This window comes from Camelina sativa, chromosome 19 (assembly GCF_030686135.1).
Source record: "Camelina sativa cultivar CO46 ecotype springtype chromosome 19, ASM3068613v1".
Lineage (NCBI taxonomy): Eukaryota > Viridiplantae > Streptophyta > Magnoliopsida > Brassicales > Brassicaceae > Camelina > Camelina sativa.
This window is the reverse complement of record NC_141898.1, coordinates 27,034,605-27,054,638: the sequence shown is the minus strand read 5'-3', so window position 1 is coordinate 27,054,638 and position 20,034 is coordinate 27,034,605. Positions and strand designations below refer to the sequence as shown.

The 20,034-nt window shown below is 35.1% G+C and overlaps 4 protein-coding genes across 5 annotated transcripts; 2 read left to right on the top strand and 2 right to left on the bottom strand.

Annotated features, from left to right (window-relative positions):
- Positions 1–128: 128 nt before the first annotated feature.
- Positions 129–800, bottom strand: LOC147921111 (methyl-CpG-binding domain-containing protein 3-like). The gene is made up of 2 exons (XM_087501366.1): positions 633–800; positions 129–551 (listed from the first exon to the last, which is right to left on the bottom strand). Exons 1-2 carry the CDS (start codon positions 798–800, stop codon positions 129–131), a joined length of 591 nt encoding a protein of 196 aa, XP_087357492.1.
- A 6,858-nt stretch (positions 801–7,658) lies between these two features.
- On the top strand, positions 7,659–9,888 carry LOC147921110 (putative galacturonosyltransferase 10). The gene is made up of 2 exons (XM_087502509.1): positions 7,659–8,123; positions 8,245–9,888. The coding sequence occupies exons 1-2, from the start codon at positions 7,974–7,976 to the stop codon at positions 9,700–9,702; spliced, it is 1,608 nt and encodes a 535-aa protein (XP_087358635.1). The 5' UTR covers positions 7,659–7,973; the 3' UTR covers positions 9,703–9,888.
- A 100-nt stretch (positions 9,889–9,988) lies between these two features.
- LOC147921109 (QWRF motif-containing protein 3-like) lies at positions 9,989–12,119 on the top strand. 2 transcript variants are annotated; one of them, XM_087502510.1, is made up of 6 exons: positions 9,989–11,013; positions 11,086–11,205; positions 11,293–11,409; positions 11,511–11,600; positions 11,686–11,796; positions 11,883–12,119. In XM_087502510.1, the coding sequence occupies exons 1-6, from the start codon at positions 10,027–10,029 to the stop codon at positions 11,952–11,954; spliced, it is 1,497 nt and encodes a 498-aa protein (XP_087358636.1). In that variant the 5' UTR covers positions 9,989–10,026; the 3' UTR covers positions 11,955–12,119. The 2 variants fall into 2 exon arrangements, with proteins under 2 accessions (XP_087358636.1, XP_087358637.1); XM_087502511.1 differs by having other exon boundaries at positions 9,995–11,205.
- A 136-nt stretch (positions 12,120–12,255) lies between these two features.
- On the bottom strand, positions 12,256–13,470 carry LOC104768014 (uncharacterized). The gene is made up of 3 exons (XM_087500896.1): positions 12,634–13,470; positions 12,471–12,565; positions 12,256–12,370 (listed from the first exon to the last, which is right to left on the bottom strand). The coding sequence occupies exons 1-3, from the start codon at positions 13,468–13,470 to the stop codon at positions 12,256–12,258; spliced, it is 1,047 nt and encodes a 348-aa protein (XP_087357022.1).
- Positions 13,471–20,034: the final 6,564 nt, after the last annotated feature.

The window sequence follows — 20,034 nt, the reverse complement described above, 5'->3', positions numbered from 1 at the left end:
ACTCATAACAAACATTAAAAAGAAAAGGCTAGTGCTTAAGTTTGTTCATCATATGCAGAAGAAGAAAAAGCTAAAGAGACATGATAAACCTTAACCCATATTGAGATCTTGTGTTATCAACAGCATCCTTAAAACTTTGGTCTTCTCATGAGTTTGGGTGCGGCAAAGGAAACGTCTTGAATCTTTACGTCTTTGAATTGTTCGTTGCTTTTAATATACTTAGCGACTTCCGTGAGACTCCTTAGTCTTTTTTGTTGGAGAGATTCGTAATACACATCCACTCTCTCGCCGTTTTCTCTGACAACCAACAGCCTCTTCAACCCTTGAGGGGTTTTGGGTATACCATGCTGATCCACAAACCAACGCACACCAGGGGAATCACAGTCCACAACCACAAATCCAGGTTCTTCACAACTCTTGCATTCAAAACATGTCTCTGGTGATTTACTTCGAGTCTCCTCATACTTTTCTTGTGTCTCTATATATCTCAGTTTCTTACACTTTCCACATTGTACAGCGTATGAGTCAATTAACGTCGTCAATGGTTTTCGCTACACAAACAAGACCAAATTATAAGATTCTGTCTGCAAAACGAATGTTCATGAAATGATAAAATAAACCATTGGCGATACCTTGGGGGAAGTCGCTTGAGTCGTCTTCTCCATTTCAAGTTTTGAGGGAGATGAAGAGTTTTCGGTGGTTTTGCTTTTTGGTGGAAGTGAAGAGGTCTTAACTCCTTTGGGTTTCGTTTTATTTAACCGAGCCTCTTGAGTCTTGAGTCTTGATTGGCAGTATAGCATTTAAGTGGATTTTTAAGCCTTAAAACAGTAATTATCGGAAGAACATGAAAGGGCCGATAATTAGGGGTTTTAAGGCCTATATATATATAATTACCAAAAAACAAAATAACGAAAGGGCCGGGCTCGTGAGCCATTATTTTTAACTTAGTTGATTCATAGAAATTTAAGACAATATATATGATATATCTCACTAAATAGGCATATACCATCACAGGGACAGGACCAGAAAAGGATCTGATTTAAATATAGAGAATATGTAATGTTTATGCACCTTTAGAAATCGATAGAGTAGTCTTGGCCGGTGATTGTTGTGATCCTCGGACTCGGAGCCATTGATTTTGCATGTACTTTCTTCAAGGAGAGAAAACAAAAAGAATGCTTTGAGATTTGTTATTAATGAACTGCTACTCTTAAGTGTCGTACCAAAGAATTAATCACCGTTGATCTTTTGCGAGATAGATGCAGGTGAATTTTGGGCGGTTGAGATGGATGTAGGTTATTATGGCTAGCCTTTTGAATCATGTATAAGGTTTGTCGATGACACGCGTTTTACCTATCCGGCTATCCCAACCCCCAGATAAATTACTGCAGAGTTAAGATATGCAACCAATCAAAACCTATAACGTGGGTGAACACTTGTTTTGGTGTCGAGGAATGATTAACCTGAATACCTGATCAATTATAACAAAAAAAAGTAGTGATAAATCTGCATTTTGAACGTAAGACATGTATAAATATTTCAAAGTTTATGAGTTAACGAAATTTTTCGATTTAATGATAATGTGGACATGTACGTATGTAGTTCAACCTGCGTTAGTCTAAATTTTCGAAGTACTCGTGTTAACGGACCTGAATATATCTACTATCTAGCTTTTGACAAAAATGATACTTTAAAATTTGCTTTTGAAAGAATCGTGGACGTATACAATGTTAAAATACCGTTTCATCTTTCACTTACTTTTTGAGAATCATAATTTATATCTCATCATACATGCTACAAAAGGGAAAAGGATTGTAATTTGATTTTGTAAAGAAGAAGTAATTAATGTTTATGCACCTTTAGAAGCAAAGATACTAGATATAAGTAACTTAATTTATACTGATTTTCTTTGATGGGACAGAGCAATCTCTCCAAGAAATTTTGGATATTCTTGAGGAATTTAAAGCTCAATCAGGTTTGTGGATTAATAGAGAGAAAACCAATTTTTTTTGGATAGAGGAAATTTTCAGAATAATCAGCATTTTGACTAGGACTCACTCAAGGTTCACTCCCTATGAAATACGTATGGGTGCCTCTATCCTCTAGAAAAATAAGGAGACAAAACTACCATCCTCCTCTAAATAGGACTAGGAACATATTCTCAGCCTGGCCGGTCAGACATTTATCCTTTGCAGGGAGGTTACAACTCATACAGTCGGTCATTTACTCTACTATTACCTTCTGGACATCCATCTTTTTGCTCCCTAGAAATTGCATTGAGGAGATTGAGAGAATGTTTTGTCTTTGGCAAGGAGCTCCAAATTCGGCCAGAGGAGCCAAATTCAGCTGGGAGAAAGTATGCACCAATAAAGAGAGTGGAGGCATGGGGTTGAAGAGAATGATGCCATGGAACACCGTGTTGGGTTTAAAACTCATGTGGCTACTGTTTGGAGGAGGAACCTGATTGGAAGTCAGAATACTTGGGAGATGGAGGTAGGTTTTTCTGGCAGCTGGGTAAACGCGCAGATTACCGTGTCGGATCTTACATTTTCCTAATTTTTTCCTTATCTCTCAAACCCTTTAAGATAAATTAGTTTTGTCATCTGTTGCGAAAAGTACAAATGGTCTGGTGGTTAAGTATAGTGGGTACATATGTCAAAGGTACCAAGTTTGATTCTTGTTGATGTCAAGTTTATAGATTATTTTTTTTGTTTTATTTGCTTCCCCATTTGTTTAGTCTTTCTAAATTAAGAACCTCCGCATAATTTTTTTTTGTTTTATCTCTTTACCCCTTTCGTTGGCCTATTTATTCTTTTTACTTTCTTTGTTTTTTTTAAAGTAAATAAATTAATTAAATACAAGATAAATCAAAATAACTACTATATATAATAGTTTCCATAAATTTTAATAAAAACATCAATTGTGATAATAAGATAAATTTTTAAAAATTTGGTGTCAAAGTTTGTTAAAATTACAAATATTGCAGTTTTCATAAATTTTGAATATGTAATTTAATTGATTTAATCGTCTACATTAATGTTTGTCTTGATAACCAAATATTTGAGATATTGATCCCGCAATTATCTCAAGTTCAGGATTATTTTAAATTTATGGGGGTGTATTAAATCATGATTTTGGAGGATTTTATGGGATTTAGTAAATTTGGAATTTTGATAGATTTGTGGGAAGTTGATATGATTTATGGTAAAATTGTTTCAAATCCCACCTAAAACCATGAGATTTTGATTTCTGTATTTTTTAACTAAACAAATCCTCTCAAATCCTCCAGAATCTTTAAAACTTATTAAAATTTCATTCCACAAACTGTTTTGAATAACAGTAGATTTTAAAATAAAATTTTAAATCATCACTTCAATAACAGTGGATTAAATAGACTTTTTTAATTCATGATTGAATAACATAAAATTTGTAAATTCGACACAAATCACTTAAAATGTGAAGTTGAATACACCCCCTTAATTTCATGAGTTTTGAATATATATATATATATATATATATTTTAATAACAACATAAGAATTTTTCCAGCCGACTAATTTCTGCATATTTAGTACTGACTATAATTGTGATAACACCTAAAAAATATTTAATCACTAAATCTTTGTGAGAATAATATGATTTTGAAAGTAACCATATTTAAAATCGATTAAATGCTAATCATTAAGTTAAAATCACAAATATCTTTCAATATTACCTAGATTGCTTCTTCTATTACGTTAACCTCATATTTACCTAATTACCTACTTTGAAAATTTAAATTTTTTTTCTGTTTTTACTAACTAATTACTCAAAGCATCAAAAATATAGCTACTTAACCAAATCTTTATGGAAAATTTTTATTCGGAAAATATATTGGTATCATTTACATTTATAACAATCAAGCATATATTAGGATTTTCGAAGCATATTCTGAAAGTGACATGCTTTTCCTATAAATATAAGAATCAAATACACATTCTGAACTCATAGAAGTTATTTTTATAGCACTTGGCCATCTTTTTGTTTCTTTTTACTAATTGTTAAAAAAATCTAATTTAAGTTTTTGATACTTAAGTTTAGTGTTTAAAGCGTGGAACAATGTGTCTTTGGTTGAAGAAATATATAATAAAAAATCGTCAAGTACAAAGGAAAAGATGGTCAAAGTTCATATTATGTGTTCTAGTCCTGGGCAATCGGCCAAAACCGTTTAAACTGAACCGAATAAACCGACGATTTCGGTTTTTGGTACCGAACCGATTTACTGTTATAAACCAATCGGCGGATTTATAATTAGAGTTCGGTTATCGGTTCGGTAGACGATAACCGATTGGTTTTCTCGGTTAAAGGGAACACCATATAAAAGACAAAACCCTATTTTCTTAATGCAACTATGTTTTCTAATCTCTTCCGTCTTCCGCTTCTCCTCACAAAGAAACCCTCTTCTTCTTCCTCCTTTTACTTTCTTCGTCTTCGTTCTTCTTACCACTTGAAGCCATCGTTTCAGTCCTTCTTCTTTGTTCTTCTTGTACCGCAAATGGATATCGAGAAGACTCACATCCAACCCAAGGTATGCATCTCTTCTTGTCCCTCTCTTATTGTGCCATTTATTGATTCAGTTCGTGATTTATTGATTCAGTTTGTGATGTACTTCTCTTTTTCTTTCGTAGATCTATAGTTTGCGCCTTTGGACTATAGCATGACTAGGGATGTTAATAGTGGGTTTTAACCCAATAGGTACCCGGGACCCATAAAAAATAAGAAACCCAAAAATCTGCCTTTTTGTGTTAAATTTTTGTGGGCTTTAAATGGTTTGGGTACCCAAATTGGAAAGTCTCATTCGGGTTTATCTTATTGGGTTATGGGTACCCACGAGATTTTAAAAATAAAAAATCACATGTGACAAAACGATGTCGTTTTTATTTTTTGGCCGACACTTAGTTTTAGTTAACCCTAAAACTAAAATCCCAAAGTGGCAAAATATGATTGTATCATACGACTTTAAGATTTAATTTGACTTTAGTCATATTTGGTGAAAGAACAATACAAACAAATACACAAACAAATATTATCTCTCTTAACAAAACTCTTAAATGTATTTGGTATACTTTATCTATATGATATAAGATTATAAATTTTTGAAAATTGTCATAAAATAAATAAAATACATAATATAAATCATATTTGGTACCAAAAAGCTAAAACACACAAAAATACATAATGCAAAATACAAATTACATCTCATAACACTAAAAACATTCGGGTACCCATGAGTTTACCCACAAAACTAAAAGCCCGTTCGGGTTTACCCAGAAGACTTAAAACCCATTCGGGTTTTATGAATTCGGGTTTTTTTTGGGCGGGTTTTTTTCAAGTTTGGGCCGGACTGGGTTTTTTTACCCACCACAACATCTCTAAGCATGACCTAGTCCTTCCAGTCCAACAAGTGGATCTCTCATCTCGAAGAGAGAGAGAGGGAAGTTAATCGCCGCCGTCGTGGTTGGCATCGCCGTTCCTGCCGCTTGCTCACCATGAGCAATGTATCGAAAACCCTAATTGTTAATGGGTTGGGCCTGTTATTTTGTTTTTTTGTAAATTTTTGTTAATCGGGTTTTTAATTAGTTTGTAATTAGATTTGTTTTTTTTGAGCTCATTAACATTATTTTGCTGTAATTCGGTTAATATTAACCGAAATAGAAAAAATATCGGTTCAATTCAGAATTGATTTAAAACTCAAAAACCGACCCGACTAACCCGACTACCAAATAATCCGAATCGAAATTTAATTTGGGTTATTTCAGCAAGATTTTTAGATAACCGAAATTAAAAAAAACCAATATCGAACCGAATAACCTGATTAAATCGAATGCTCAAGACTAATGTGTCCTCTCACCATCGTTTACATCGTTCTATATTCAGCTGCAAGTCATAGTCGCCACCATTCCAAATGTAAATTGTAAGTAATTTTGTTCTTTCTTTATTATTTTGACTCTTTGGTTATATTTTTGAAAAAATTTGTGATGATAATTACAAAATAGTACATTATACTCTCATTTCGGCTATGTTTCTACAGTTTTTTTTTTTTTTTTTTTTTGTCAAACCATGGCTTCATTCATTCAAATCAAACTAATACAAGATAGGGAGCAGAATCCCAAAGTTTTAAAAGAGTACAAAGGATGGCTTTCCCCAAAGCCTTAAACAAAGATATGAAAACATACAACATCAAGTAAAGATCCATGAGAGCTGTGATACAAGCACACAAAGGCAGCTTGAAACATGTGAGGTCACGGTTACTTGATTGCTCATCCTCAAGAGAGTCAACGAATGGCATAATAGTCTTGGTCATAGGACACTTCGACGTTGAAGAAAGAAACAGAGCCAAGAGTCTCACCGGATTAAGGTGTAAAGACAAAGCCTTTGGACTGATTTGGTGGGTTACAAATCGGGTTGGTGATGACATAGATAGGGTTCGGTTGGTGGATGACTTGCTGAAAGCAGGTTGCTTAGCTTCGTCAGATGAGAACATTGAGGTCCAGGGCACAAGACCATAGAGCTGCAAACCTTTATCAACACACCATACCAGGGAAAAAGGAGGTGGACCAAGCCACAAATGTAAGACAAACCGTAACAGTATAGGTGGGTTCTCTCTCATATGGCGCCCTTTACCAAAGAGATTAAGAAATCCACACAAAGCATGTAGCCAGTTTGCTAATAGTCGATAAACTTCAGGGTTGGTCAGATCGGTTGGGGATACTACTATCAAGATTCGGTTGAGGGGTTTTGGTTGAGAACTGGAAATGCTAGTGGTAAATAGTTGAGAAAACCTTGTTTTTTCCAGTTGTAAGAAGTCGCAAACAATGACACAAAGGGAGCATTAACCAGGATTCTAGCATAGCCTATGTAAATCCCAAACATTCTAGGTAACCGGAGTCTTAGATGCAGTCTTCGAACATCTAGATTAACCAATGAACCTAGGCAATGTCTAATAGGCAACAATAGGGTAGATAGAAAGGACCTGGGCGTTTGGAAATTGGGCAGGAAACCATGAGGTGCTAGCAAGCTGAAAACAGGTATGAGATTCATCCACAAAGATCCAGAGGCTGCTGTGAATGGCTCGGGAAGATGAATTGTGCAGTGGCTAACCGGAGAGAAAGCATGAAGCTTCAGCCTCTCTGATGGAAGCAGCTTTGGTTCTGCCAAGCTCAAAAGGTGACACGACGTTGAAGCGAGAGTCCAATAACGGAGGATAATCGCGTCTCTGAAGGGTTCATCACTAGCCATCGTCTTCGTCTCCGCCACGCAGAACTTAGTTGACGAGGAAGGAGAGGGTTCTCCAGAGGCAAAACGCAGTCCATATTGAAACATAGAAGAGCAGGAGGACTCTGAATCTGCCGGCAAAAAGGCTGGGATAGTGCCCCAGAGGGTGGAGGTCGCCAGTCTCCACCTTCTTCTGGCTTCGCTGGTGAACAAGCCTTCGCCGCCGTCTAGGTTCTTCGAAATTAAACAAGAAATTAACAACGAAAATCCACACAAATCAACCATCAATTCGCTTAGAAGTCCCGCACTTACCTTTGAGAATGATAAAAACTGGATTTAAACTCACGAAAAAGTCTCGTAGCAAACTCCTACCATGATTCCAACCACAGATCTCCACCCTACAGACGAGATCTTTCAAGAAAAGACACAAAAAAACTCACAAAAATTCTTAAGAACGGTCTTTCTCTTTCTTTTCTCTCTTTCACCACCAAAAACTAAACAAAAATAAAAGGAGGGTAAATATGTCTTTATGCAGCGAAGCGAAAGAAGATGGTCGTCGGTCGGTCGGTCGGTCGGTCGGTCGGTGGAATTAATTTTTTTTTTTGGTTAGCTTCTCTCGACCAAGAAAAAAAGAAAAAAATCCCCAGATCCCGAATAGGAGTTCTTCATTCGATTTATAAGATCTATCTGGGTTTTACATAGAGCGTAGTAGTGTAATAGTATGAGGAGGCGAGGAGATAGTTTCAGGAGAGCTGGCCGTCGGAAGATCTCGAATGTAGTCTGGTGGGTACTCTCTGCTTTTGTCCTCTTGCTCTTCTTCCTCCTTGTCTCCAAAGCTCGTCATATTGAACCCAGACCCTCCATTCCCAAGGTACCACCACCCTCTTCTTTCTTTTTTTTTTTTGTTTGTTTGTTTCTGTGGATTTCATTCAATTCGGACTCAAATTTGGATTTCTCCTTTTGTTTGATTTTTGTTAAAAAATCTGGGGCAGCGACGCTACCGTAATGACAAATTTGTAGAGGGTATGAACATGACTGAGGAAATGTTGAGTCCTACTTCCGTTGCTCGTCAAGTTAATGACCAGATCGCTCTTGCTAAAGCCTTCGTTGTCATTGCTAAAGAAAGTAAGAATCTTCAGTTTGCTTGGGACTTGAGTGCTCAGATCCGTAACTCTCAGCTGCTCTTGTCCTCTGCTGCCACTAGTAGAAGGCCCTTGACTGTCTTGGAGTCCGAGCCTACTATTCGTGACATGGCTCTTCTCTTATACCAAGCCCAGCAGCTGCTTCACTACGATAGTGCCACCATGATTATGAGGCTCAAGGCCTCCATCCAGTCTCTTGAAGAGCAGATGAGTTCCCTTGCTGACAAGAGTTCCAAGTACGGACAGATTGCTGCCGAGGAAGTCCCCAAGAGTCTCTACTGTCTTGGTGTTCGTCTCACTACCGAATGGTTTCAGAACCTACAGACTAAGGAGAGAAGCCTCAAGGCTGATGATTCCAACAAGCTCACCGATAACTCGCTCTACCATTTCTGTGTCTTCTCTGACAACATCATTGCTACCTCTGTTGTGGTTAACTCCACTGCTCTCAATTCCAAGTCCCCTGAGAAAGTCGTGTTTCATCTTGTCACCAACGAGATCAACTACGCTGCAATGAAGGCTTGGTTCGCCATGAGCATGGACAACCTCAGAGGAGTCACCGTGGAGGTTCAGAAATTCGAGGATTTCTCTTGGCTCAATGCTTCCTATGTCCCTGTCCTCAAGCAGCTCCAAGATTCTGATACGCAGAGCTACTACTTCTCTGGGCACAACGACGATGGCCGCACGCCAATCAAGTTCAGAAACCCCAAGTATCTTTCCATGCTCAACCATCTTAGGTTCTACATCCCGCAAGTGTTCCCTGCGCTCAAGAAGGTGGTCTTTCTTGATGATGATGTTGTTGTTCAGAAGGATCTTTCCGCTCTCTTTTCCATCGATTTAAACAAAAATGTCAACGGGGCTGTTGAGACATGCATGGAGACCTTCCACCGCTACCACAAGTACTTGAACTATTCCCATCCCCTCATCCGCTCTCACTTTGATCCAGATGCGTGTGGCTGGGCGTTTGGGATGAACGTCTTTGATTTAGTTGAATGGAGGAAGAGAAATGTGACCGGCATATACCACTACTGGCAAGAAAAGAATGTGGACCGCACCCTATGGAAACTTGGCACACTACCTCCAGGGCTTCTCACCTTTTACGGCTTAACAGAGGCACTGGACGCGTCCTGGCATATCCTGGGATTAGGATACACCAATGTCGATGCTCGTGTCATAGAGAAAGGAGCTGTTCTTCACTTCAATGGCAACTTAAAGCCGTGGTTGAAGATCGGCTTAGAAAAGTACAAACCACTGTGGGAGAAATACGTTGATTACAGTCACCCTTTTATGCAACAATGCAATTTTCATTGATTCCTTAGGGTCTTTAGTTTTTTTTTACTTCCACTTCTTCTTAGTCAGCTACATATACTCTTCCACTTTTGGTTACAGAGAGACACACTTGCTAAAAGAGTTTTGTATGCTCTAGCACCATCACTTACTGTATCTTGTGAATGTGATATTCAAATTCAATGAAGCATCATCAGCTATTCACTCCTATTATTATTATTTTATTTTTATTTTGCTTCAAACTTCAACTGCTATAATGTTGGCAACCAACTCGTCTATTGAGCCGCAACTTCGAAAATCCTGCTTTTTTTTTTTTTTTTTTTTTTTTTGAAAGTTCAAAAAGATTCTATGTATCTTCTTAAAACAAAAAAGTTGACAAGCGTTCTTCTCTCTCACTCAGGAAGCAGAGTAACAATGAAGGGCTGTGAGCATGAACAGCAACTCAAAGCAAGAAGAGGAAAGTCCCGCGAGGTTAGTTCACGTTTTCTCTCCTCTCCGTCCGCGTCTTCTTCTTCTCCCAACCGCAGAAACTCCACTTCTAATTTATCTACAAAGAGAGATGATCAGAACAACAACGGTATGAAAAAGCATGATAGGATGTCAATTGGCACACAAGTTTGTCTCGGGTTACCTAACCAAAGTAGCATAGAAGTTGACACAAAAGAAAACCGTAGGCCTTCACCGCGGATCGATGATGAGGGCAGCGTCATACTCCCTGGCAGATTCTCCGTTGATGGATGTGCATTGTACAGAGCATCATCAACGACGAACTCATGCTCTCTACTATATGAGTCCTTAAACGATGAATCAGATTCAGAGTTGAGCGATGTATCCTATTCTTCAAGTGTTAGTACTAACCGTTCGTCCCGGAACCATAAACCTGGTATCAAGGTCTCTTCTAAATATCTGCGTGATTTAACAGCTAGACCAAGCAAAGGGAACAACAATGAGACCAAACCAAGGTCACAAGAAGACTTGCAGAGAGCCAATAGCTTTAGGGGCATTGAGAATAGGATGAAGAGGAATAATTCAGTGGCAAGGTACGGAAGTTCCATGTCTCAGTGGGCGCTTTCACCAGGAAGGTCATTGGACATTCAGGCAGTGACAGTTCCAAGTTCAAAACTTAAGCCTCCGAGAGGCAAAGGCGTGGGTAAACTAATCAACCTTGGCTTCGATTTCTTTAGGAGCAAGAACAAGTCTTCACCACTAAAACCAAAGACATGTGACGCAGAATCTGTTCATAAGCTGAAGCTTATGAATAACCGGTTGGTTCAGTGGAGGTTTGTCAATGCTAGAGCCTGTGCTGCAAACAATAGCGTAGCCTCCCAAGAAAAGGTAATGTTTTTCTACTCCATGCAGCAATATACAGTCATCATCACCTCTACTCCATGGTTTTCTTCATTGCAGAACCAGCTACTCTGTGCGTGGGATGCTCTGACCAAGTTAAAACATTTGTTTCTGCAAGAGAGAATCAAACTGCAGAAGAAAAACCTGGAGATGAAGCTGAATTATGTGCTGCTTTCTCAAGTACGTATCCAACTCCATTTACTTTAAATTCCAAGCCATGAGGGGTAAGCGAGTTTAAACCGGATTGATACAATATATATGAAACAGGTTAAGCATCTTGAAGCTTGGGAGGACATGGAAAGAGAACACATTTCAGCTCTGTCTATGACTAGAGAATCCCTGCATTCTGTTCTTTCCAGGCTTCCCCTCAAAGAAGGTGCAAAGGTAAATCAAGATACAAAATCATGTTCCTCTGGTATGTTTTGAACTCAAAACAAGTTTGTTTATTGTCTCTTTTCTTTTCCAACAACTCCTGCGGTTTTCAGATGAACATTGAATCAGCTGTAACTATGTTTAAGACCGCAGAAACAGTCACTGATGCTATTATTTCAACTTTAAATAGTTATGCTCCCACGGTAAGTTTTTGCGGCTCTGCGGAGAAGTGTGACAAGATTCAATAGTATCTAACCAGTGTAATAAACTAAAACTTTTCATTAGCAGATGGAGGGTGGTATTGTTCCACTGGCCTCCCAACTTGCGGAAGTGGCTGCACAGGAGAAACTGATGCTGGAGCAATGCCATGATCTTATGAGAATGATTACCGAGTTAGAGGTACAAAAAACTGTGTGTGCATGAACATTTGAAGACCTGATCTGATCTGATTTTCTGTTTTTGATCGTGTTTTGGGATGTATGCAGATGCAGGAGAGGAGCTTAAAGTGCTGCTTCATGATTCAACACAAGCAGACTTTTGATACAGAATTTGGGTAGTAGACCATGTCAAAGCTTTGCGTCTCTGTTTGTTTTTTTTTTTCAAATTTTTAAAGCAAAAGTAATTTGTATCGGTGACGTCATTTAGACTGAATCAAATCACATTAACCAACATGCATAATATGATTAATTAGGAAATCCAAAGAACTTTCTTGGGTTGGAAAACAGATGATGGATTTTTAATTTATTAAGATGGTAACCTCAACGAACACACCATGCAAGAGAGACGAATAATAATTAAAAAAAGTCCCAAAACAAAACTTTAATATAATGTAATCAATAGAAGAAGTAAGATAATCATTCAGTTTGCCTTAAGCTGCTTCATGTGGCAGCATCCGCTAACACTGTTGTAGTCACTGGGACTCAATTTGCTAAGCTTCCCAAGTTTTGTTTCATAGTTTTGGATCAAGTCAAACCTATATATATATGTATATATATATTTGCAAGAAGAGAAGCCATATAAAAGATTCAAAAACTATGCTTAGGAAATAAAAATATAAAAGACTAGAAACTAACCAGTAGGCTAAGCACTGGAATGGAGAGAATCGGTCGTAAAATGATTGTGCTGCTTTCTCAAGCGTTTCTTTCGAACACTCCTCCTTTTCATGCACCTCCAAACATTAAATGACACAAATTAAAATTAGATTAGTGATAAATGTAAAGGGAGTTAAGTATATACCTCACGTAAGAGTCTTAAGGTTTCGGTATCAGATGGAACAAGATGGTAATAACCCATACACATAAGCACTGTAGCACTAGCAAAAGGACCAAAGCCCTTTAACTTTTTCAGTTTCCCAACCACTTCATCCACTTCCATCTCTCCCATTTCCATCTTTTCAAGATTCAGTGAACCATTTTCAACCTTCTTTGCTAAGTTTACTATTTGATTTGCTCTGTATCCAAGTTTACAGTGCTCATTTATCACATCTTTATCAAGGCTTGCTATTTCCTTGGCACTCGGGAAGTTTCCATTAGCTGCCTTCCAGGGTTTTGGGTTTAGTTTTCTCTTTTTTGATACGCTAAGAGGCCTAACTGTGCCGTCAGCTAGCTTTGATTGCAATTTGCAGAGACGAGAAGCCATGAGTAGTGTCTTACCCCAATCGGAATTACACAACAAAATAGATTTGACCATATCTTCAAAGAGAGACGGAGAGCGGAAAATCCTACCGAAACCACTCTTCCTTGCGGCCTCATGGGCTTGTTGAAACTCAACAATGTCACGTTCGTCCTTGTCTGACAACCTCAGCATCCTCCCCACTTGTTGCAAGATGAGTGATTCGTCCACTCTCGAAACATTATTGATGCCGTGGACTTGGATTACAAGAATTGAGAGTCCGGAGGGATGAGAAATGGTCACATCCGTGGAAGAAGAATCCGAAAGGGTTAACGGTCGATGTAGTGACTTTGATGAAGGGTTCCACACGTTTGGAGCCATCATGAAGAAACCATGGTTACACACTGCTTTCTCCATATCAAATGTTTCTTTCATCTCTCCAAGATGTAATCTCAAATTCATTTCTTTTGATCTTCTTTTTTTACTTTCTTGGCTCAAAACACCATTACTCACTATCTTTATTATATAAACCCTAAGATATCACAGGGTGTTTCCTCCAGTTTTCCATAGGTTTCATCTTTCGTTAAATAATGTTTTCTTTAATTAGTCGACAAATATTTTAGGAGATTTGATGTGATTTTAATATTTTAAAAAATTGAGAGATTTGAGTGTAATTGTAGGAGATTTGGTTATTGAATTTGTGATTTTAGCATTTGGTGAGATTTGAATTTTAGAATTTGTTAAGATTTGATTATTGAATTTTAAGTGATTTTGATATATATTTTTTTAAAAAGAGCAACTTCGAATGTCGTATTGGATGTTTTATGGAAAGAAGCAGATCTCTTGTTTCAGTTGCCATCACCTTTTACAAGCTCCTCCAAGTGATCATTTCAAAAGATGATGATGAGAAAGCTTATATGTACATGACTGTGTATATGGTAAACTGAAGGTTTTGACCGGCGCCGCTGCGGAGGTGGGTGAGACATGGAGAGCGACGGTAGAGATGATCCGATCAGAGTTTCGGCTCCGACGAGACTCTCCTCATGATCATAGATGGTTTTTTTTTCGACCTCCGCAGCGGGGTTATATTCACATTCAATAACAGACGATTGATTTTATGTTGTTATCCTGCCCTGTAATATGTTGTTAAATAAATAATTGATTTTAAGTTTTGATAATCTTACCTATAATTGATTTTGAAGTTTTGATTAAAAAATATTAAAGTTAATGATATTATTTGTAATTTTTTTGAAATGAGAATTTATTTCAAAAACTAGATTAGGACCCGTCCAATGTGCGAGTTTAGAGTTTTTAAAATAAAATTAAGTTTAACAAATAATATAAAATAAATATTTTTAATAAGTAAAAATTATAGATAAAATTAAATAGACACACTGAGGTATCCAATGTGATATTTGGTGTAAAAAGTAGGACTCTGCGGTTGAGACTATTAATCATGTTTTCTTTGAATGCCCTCGCTCATGTGAAGTTTGGAATTTATCTCCAACTCTGTTCTCGTCAGAAGATTTTCCATATGATTCGGTTTACTCGAATTTGGATTTTGTTTTCTGGAGGGGTGCCTCTCAATAGGGGGATCCTGCCTTATTCAATTACCATAGATTTTATGGGTAATTTGTAAGGCCATCAATTAAAGAGTTTTTCTAAGGTTTAGAGATCGAGGCGAATGATATAATTGCTCAAGCTTCGGGTGATAAGTTAGCCTGAGAATAGGCGTTCTCTTTTACGGTGGTCATGTCAGCTCCATCTCCGTCTTCAGATGTCCAGATTTATTCATCTGGTTGTCAGATTGATGGTTCTTGGAAAGAAACCAATGTGCATTAAAGATTGGGCTGGTGGGGGCCAAGTGTCTAACACGGAGTCCCTCCCCCTACATTCGGAGTTAGAAGCGTTGTTGTGGGCCATGGAGCGGATACATGCTGCAGGGATCGCTTGTCAATATTTCGAGACTGATTGTGCTGAGTTACTTACTATGGTGCAGTCCCCTGAAGATTGGTCGTCTTTCTCCAACCTGCTCGATGAGTTTAACTCGCTGGAGTCCTTCCTACTATTCTCCATCTCTTGGATCTGCATGCATCAAATACGAAGGCAGATTGTCTTCCCCGTGCTTCGTGTTCTCTTATCTCTGAAGTTTCTTTTGTAAACCCTTCTCTCCAGCTTGGGCAACTAACCAAGTAATTTAGTTAAAGAAAATAGTTGTAGATGAATTCAAAGTCAAAATAAAATAAAATTTAACAAAGAATATATATTTAATTCTTTTTGTAAGTATAAACAATGTATAAAAGTAAAGATATAAACTTTTAGTTATAGAAAATAGTTTTTTTTGCTATAATACACCACTATCTACATTACCATTAAAAGTGTATTTGTATACACAAATATATTTTACTGATAAAATATACTCTTTAGTGACTACTACCAACAAATTGTCTTTATGAACATATTAAATTTAACAAAGAATATATATTTAATTATTTTTGTGAGTATAAACAATATATAAAAGTAAAGAGATAAAATTTTAGTTATAGAAAATAGTTATTTTTTTTTTGTTATAATACACAAATGTATATTCATTTACAAATCTACTATCTACATCACTTTAACATTTTTATAGTTAAACGCATATGCTAATCTTACATACTTCTAACTTATATGTTACAATAGCAATTTTTTTAAATAAATTATTTGATTGGTGAAAAAATATGAGACGATTTTTTTTTTTACTTCAACAATCTTTTTCTTTATGTAAAGGTGAGTATTTACATTTATTTTAGAAGCAATAATTAATTTTATAATTTTCACAATCATTTTTCTTATCTTATATAGAAAGTAATTTTGTGAATTTAGCAACTTAAAACTAAAACAAATAAATATTATTATAATTTCAAATTTTGTGATATATATATATATATAATTTTTTTATAATGATCATTCTAAATTTTAAATCTGTTAATATTTTTAAAACTGTTACAAAAAACTTTTGTTTTATATTTGGAAGTTTACAAAAGTTTTTTTCTTTAAAATTTTTTAAATTAAATTAGATTTTCTTTATCTATTTTACTTTTATATAAAACATCTTTTATGGTAAGTTTTGAATTTTTACATTTTAAATTTTTAATAAATCTGTAGTTGACACATGTCAATATCGGAATAATACAATTGACATGTGTCACGATCTTGTTAATTAGTAATTTTGACATCAAGCTAATAAATCTGTAGTTGACACATGTCAATATCTGAATGATACAATTGACACATGTCACGATCTCGTTAACTAGTAATTATAATTTTCAGAATCATTTTTCTTATCTTATATAAAAAGTAATTTTGTGAATTTAGCAACTTAAAACTAAAATAAATAAATATTATTATAATTTCGAATTTTATGATATATATATATATATATAATTTTTTTATAATGATCATTCTAAATTTTAAATCTGTTAATATTTTTAAAACTGTTAAAAAAAACTTTTATTTTATATTTGGAAGTTTACAAAAGTATTTTTCTTTAAAATTTTTTAAATAAAATTAGATTTTCTTTATCTATTTTACTTTTATATAAAACATCTTTCATGGTAAGTTTGAATATTTACATTTTAAATTTTTAATAAATCTGTAGTTGACACATGTCAATATCTGAATAATACAATTGACACGTGTCACGATCTCGTTAATTAATAATTTTGACATCAAGCTAATAAATCTGTAGTTGACACATGTCAATATCTGAATGATACAATTGACACGTGTCACGATCTCGTTAATTAGTAATTATAATTTTCACAATCATTTTTCTTATCTTATATAAAAAGTAATTTTTGTGAATTTAGCAACTTAAAACTAAAATAAATAAATATTATTATAATTTCGAATTTTATGATATATATATAATTTTTATATAATGATCATTCTAAATTTTAAATCTGTTAATATTTTTAAAACTGTTAAAAAAACTTTTGTTTTATATTTGGAAGTTTACAAAAGTTTTTTTCTTTTTAATTTTTTAAAATAAAATTAGATTTTCTTTATCTATTTTAATTTTATATAAAACATCTTTTATGGTAAGTTTTGAATTTTTACATTTTAAATTTTTAATAAATCTGTAGTTGAGACATGTCAATATCTGAATGATACAATTGACACGTGTCACGATCTCATTAATTAGTAATTTTGATATCAAGCTAATAAATCTGTAGTTGACACATGTCAATATCTGAATGATACAATTGACACGTGTCATGATCTCGTTAATTAGTAATTTTGACATCAAGCTTTATATAATAAGATACTAATATAGATATTAGTTTATGTTTTCTAATTATTTTCCCCTACAGAAGAGATACTACGTAGAAAAGAATAATAATTTTTTTTTTGATTTTTTAGTATTATTCTATTTTTATTAATAAATAAAATCCTATGAAATAACATTTTGATAGGTGAGATTTTCTCCTTTCAAGTACATATGTTATGAGACTTTGAAAACTTGTGTACTTGAAAAGAGCATATTTTACCAATAAAACGGTTATTTCATAGGATTTGTTATTAATAACAAAAATAAACTAAAAATCACACAAGAAAAAAAATTGTCGTTCTTTTCTACATAGTCATATCTCTCTTGTTCTTATTCTAATATGTCTCTTGTTCTTCAATTTCAAAACGTTACTGGGTTTAAATGAAGATTCTACTTTTCCATTTCATATATTGAATCCAGATTCCTGACTCTCAATCAATTGTGTATTTTCCATATTTTTATCCAAAAATCCTCCATTGTTTTTGTTTACTAAAAGAAAAAATCAAAAAGATAATACAATTGGGATTTTTTTTTGTTTCTTGGAATTGGATTAAGGATTTATATGTCCATAACTTCAATGCGTTCATGAAGTTCATAACTTTTTGACGTTTTTTTGAAAGCATCAAATGAATAAGTCCTTGATTGTTTACATGTTGGCTCTGTAGCTTTTGTTAATGGTAGTTTCTTATGAAGCTCCAGGAAAAACATTGTACAGAGAGAGACCTGTGCAGTATACTTGTTGGTATGTCTCATTCTTAATGTTGTTATATATGAGATCTTTCATAAGAGTTATTGGAGAAACTTTTTGTAGAGTGACTTGTCTTGTAATATTTTGTTTTAAAGATCTTCTACAAACACTATTATTATTCTTTAAAAAATCTCACAAAATAACAAATTGTTTTTCTTTTTTTACTATAAAAAATCTAGCATTTCCACCAAATATTGTAAAAACTCATTTAAATCTCCCATAATCTAAAAATTCCACATAATCTTCTCTCATATTCTTATTGTGTATTTTCCTTATTTTTTTTATCCAAAATCCTCCATTTTTATTGTTTGTTGCAAAAAAAAAATGAGCAAAAAGATAATAAGAATTGAGATTTTTTTTTTTTTTTTTGGAATTGGATTAAGGATTTATATGTCCATAACTTCAGTGGGTTCATAACTTTTCTTGACGTTTTTTTTGAAAGCATCAAATGAATAAGTTCTTCATTGTTTACATGTTAACTCTGGATCGTTCGTTAAAGGTAGTTTCTTATGAAGCTCTAGGAAAATTGTAATACCCGAACTCAGTATCCGGAGCTGGTCAAAAGGTTGACTTCATAGCCCGACCTAAAAACACTCTTTAATTGCAAATCCACCGACTAATGATACAAAACAAACACTTGACTTAACAAACCTGCAAAAGAAAGAGAGAGATTAGCAATTGATAATTACTCAGTGAGGGAAAGCCTCAAGGCTCCCGAAGTCTCCACATCCAAGTACGTTTAAACAACCCCAAAGTCTAAACAGACAAGCATCAATCACTGTGTCCTAAATCCTGTGACACACAAACATACGCACACATCACACAAATAGAATTACATCCCATGATAACACGTGTCATGACACGCCAACCCGTGCGTTACTGGATTCTTCATGCTTTCGCACTTCTTCCTGCACATTTTCGCTTGCGTATCCGGATTCCTCTTGCTTCTTGCACTTCTTCCACGCACAACACACTCGTCAGCCAATCCTGATCTACCCGCATTCTGTGCCCGTAGACCACCACACAACTACAAGGATCTCTCCTTGCATGACTCTCTGCGGCTCACCGCATTTACGTGCCCTTGGCACCTATCTCCTCACATACAAACACTTATTTTACCACAAACAAATATGCATTTCCGTAATGACGCCATCATCAATCAACACACATAAAATATCCATTTCAGTTCAATATTCAACTCTAAGATAGTAATTCTTTTTCTTATACTTTATAAAAATATATTTATATACTAATAAATATTAATATACTCAACAAAAAAATACAGTTATTCATAATATATGCAACTTGTAGGTATGCTCAACTTAACTCTAGAGTAAGTAACTATCCAACTAGTTCTCACCTTAGCCAAACGGGTCAAATCCTCGGTTTAGAAATAACAACAACGCAAATACGGTTCAACAACACTTCTTAATCAGCATGGTTTAGATTAATCGATCAAAGATTATATTCCAATAATAATCTATGGTTTAATCTAATAACCAAAATCCAGTTTAATTGTTAATTGATGTTTCCCTATTAAATTAATTAGACCGAAATCCAATAATTTAATACACCACAATTTCATTCCCACAACTATGATATAATACGTTCCGGTTTTGCAATCCCAATTTATCTCCGTAACTACATAACCGATTTTAATCAATTCCACAAACCCAATTCATACTAATCGCACAACTCCATAATCCCGTACGTGTATTATCACGTTACCAATCTACTGTGGTTTAATTAAACATGAGATCTCTTGGTTTAGCTTGGTTTAAGCTATCGGTTTAATAATCAACAAAACAACACAACACAAACACTGAAACACACACTGAGATCTCTGCAACTTTTCTCGGCGGGTCTACTCGACGACTCAACGTGGCGGTTTAGTCACACGGTGGCTACTTCCCCATGGCGCAGCAACATACATCACAAGCAAGCAACAGATGAAGGATTAGGTCTA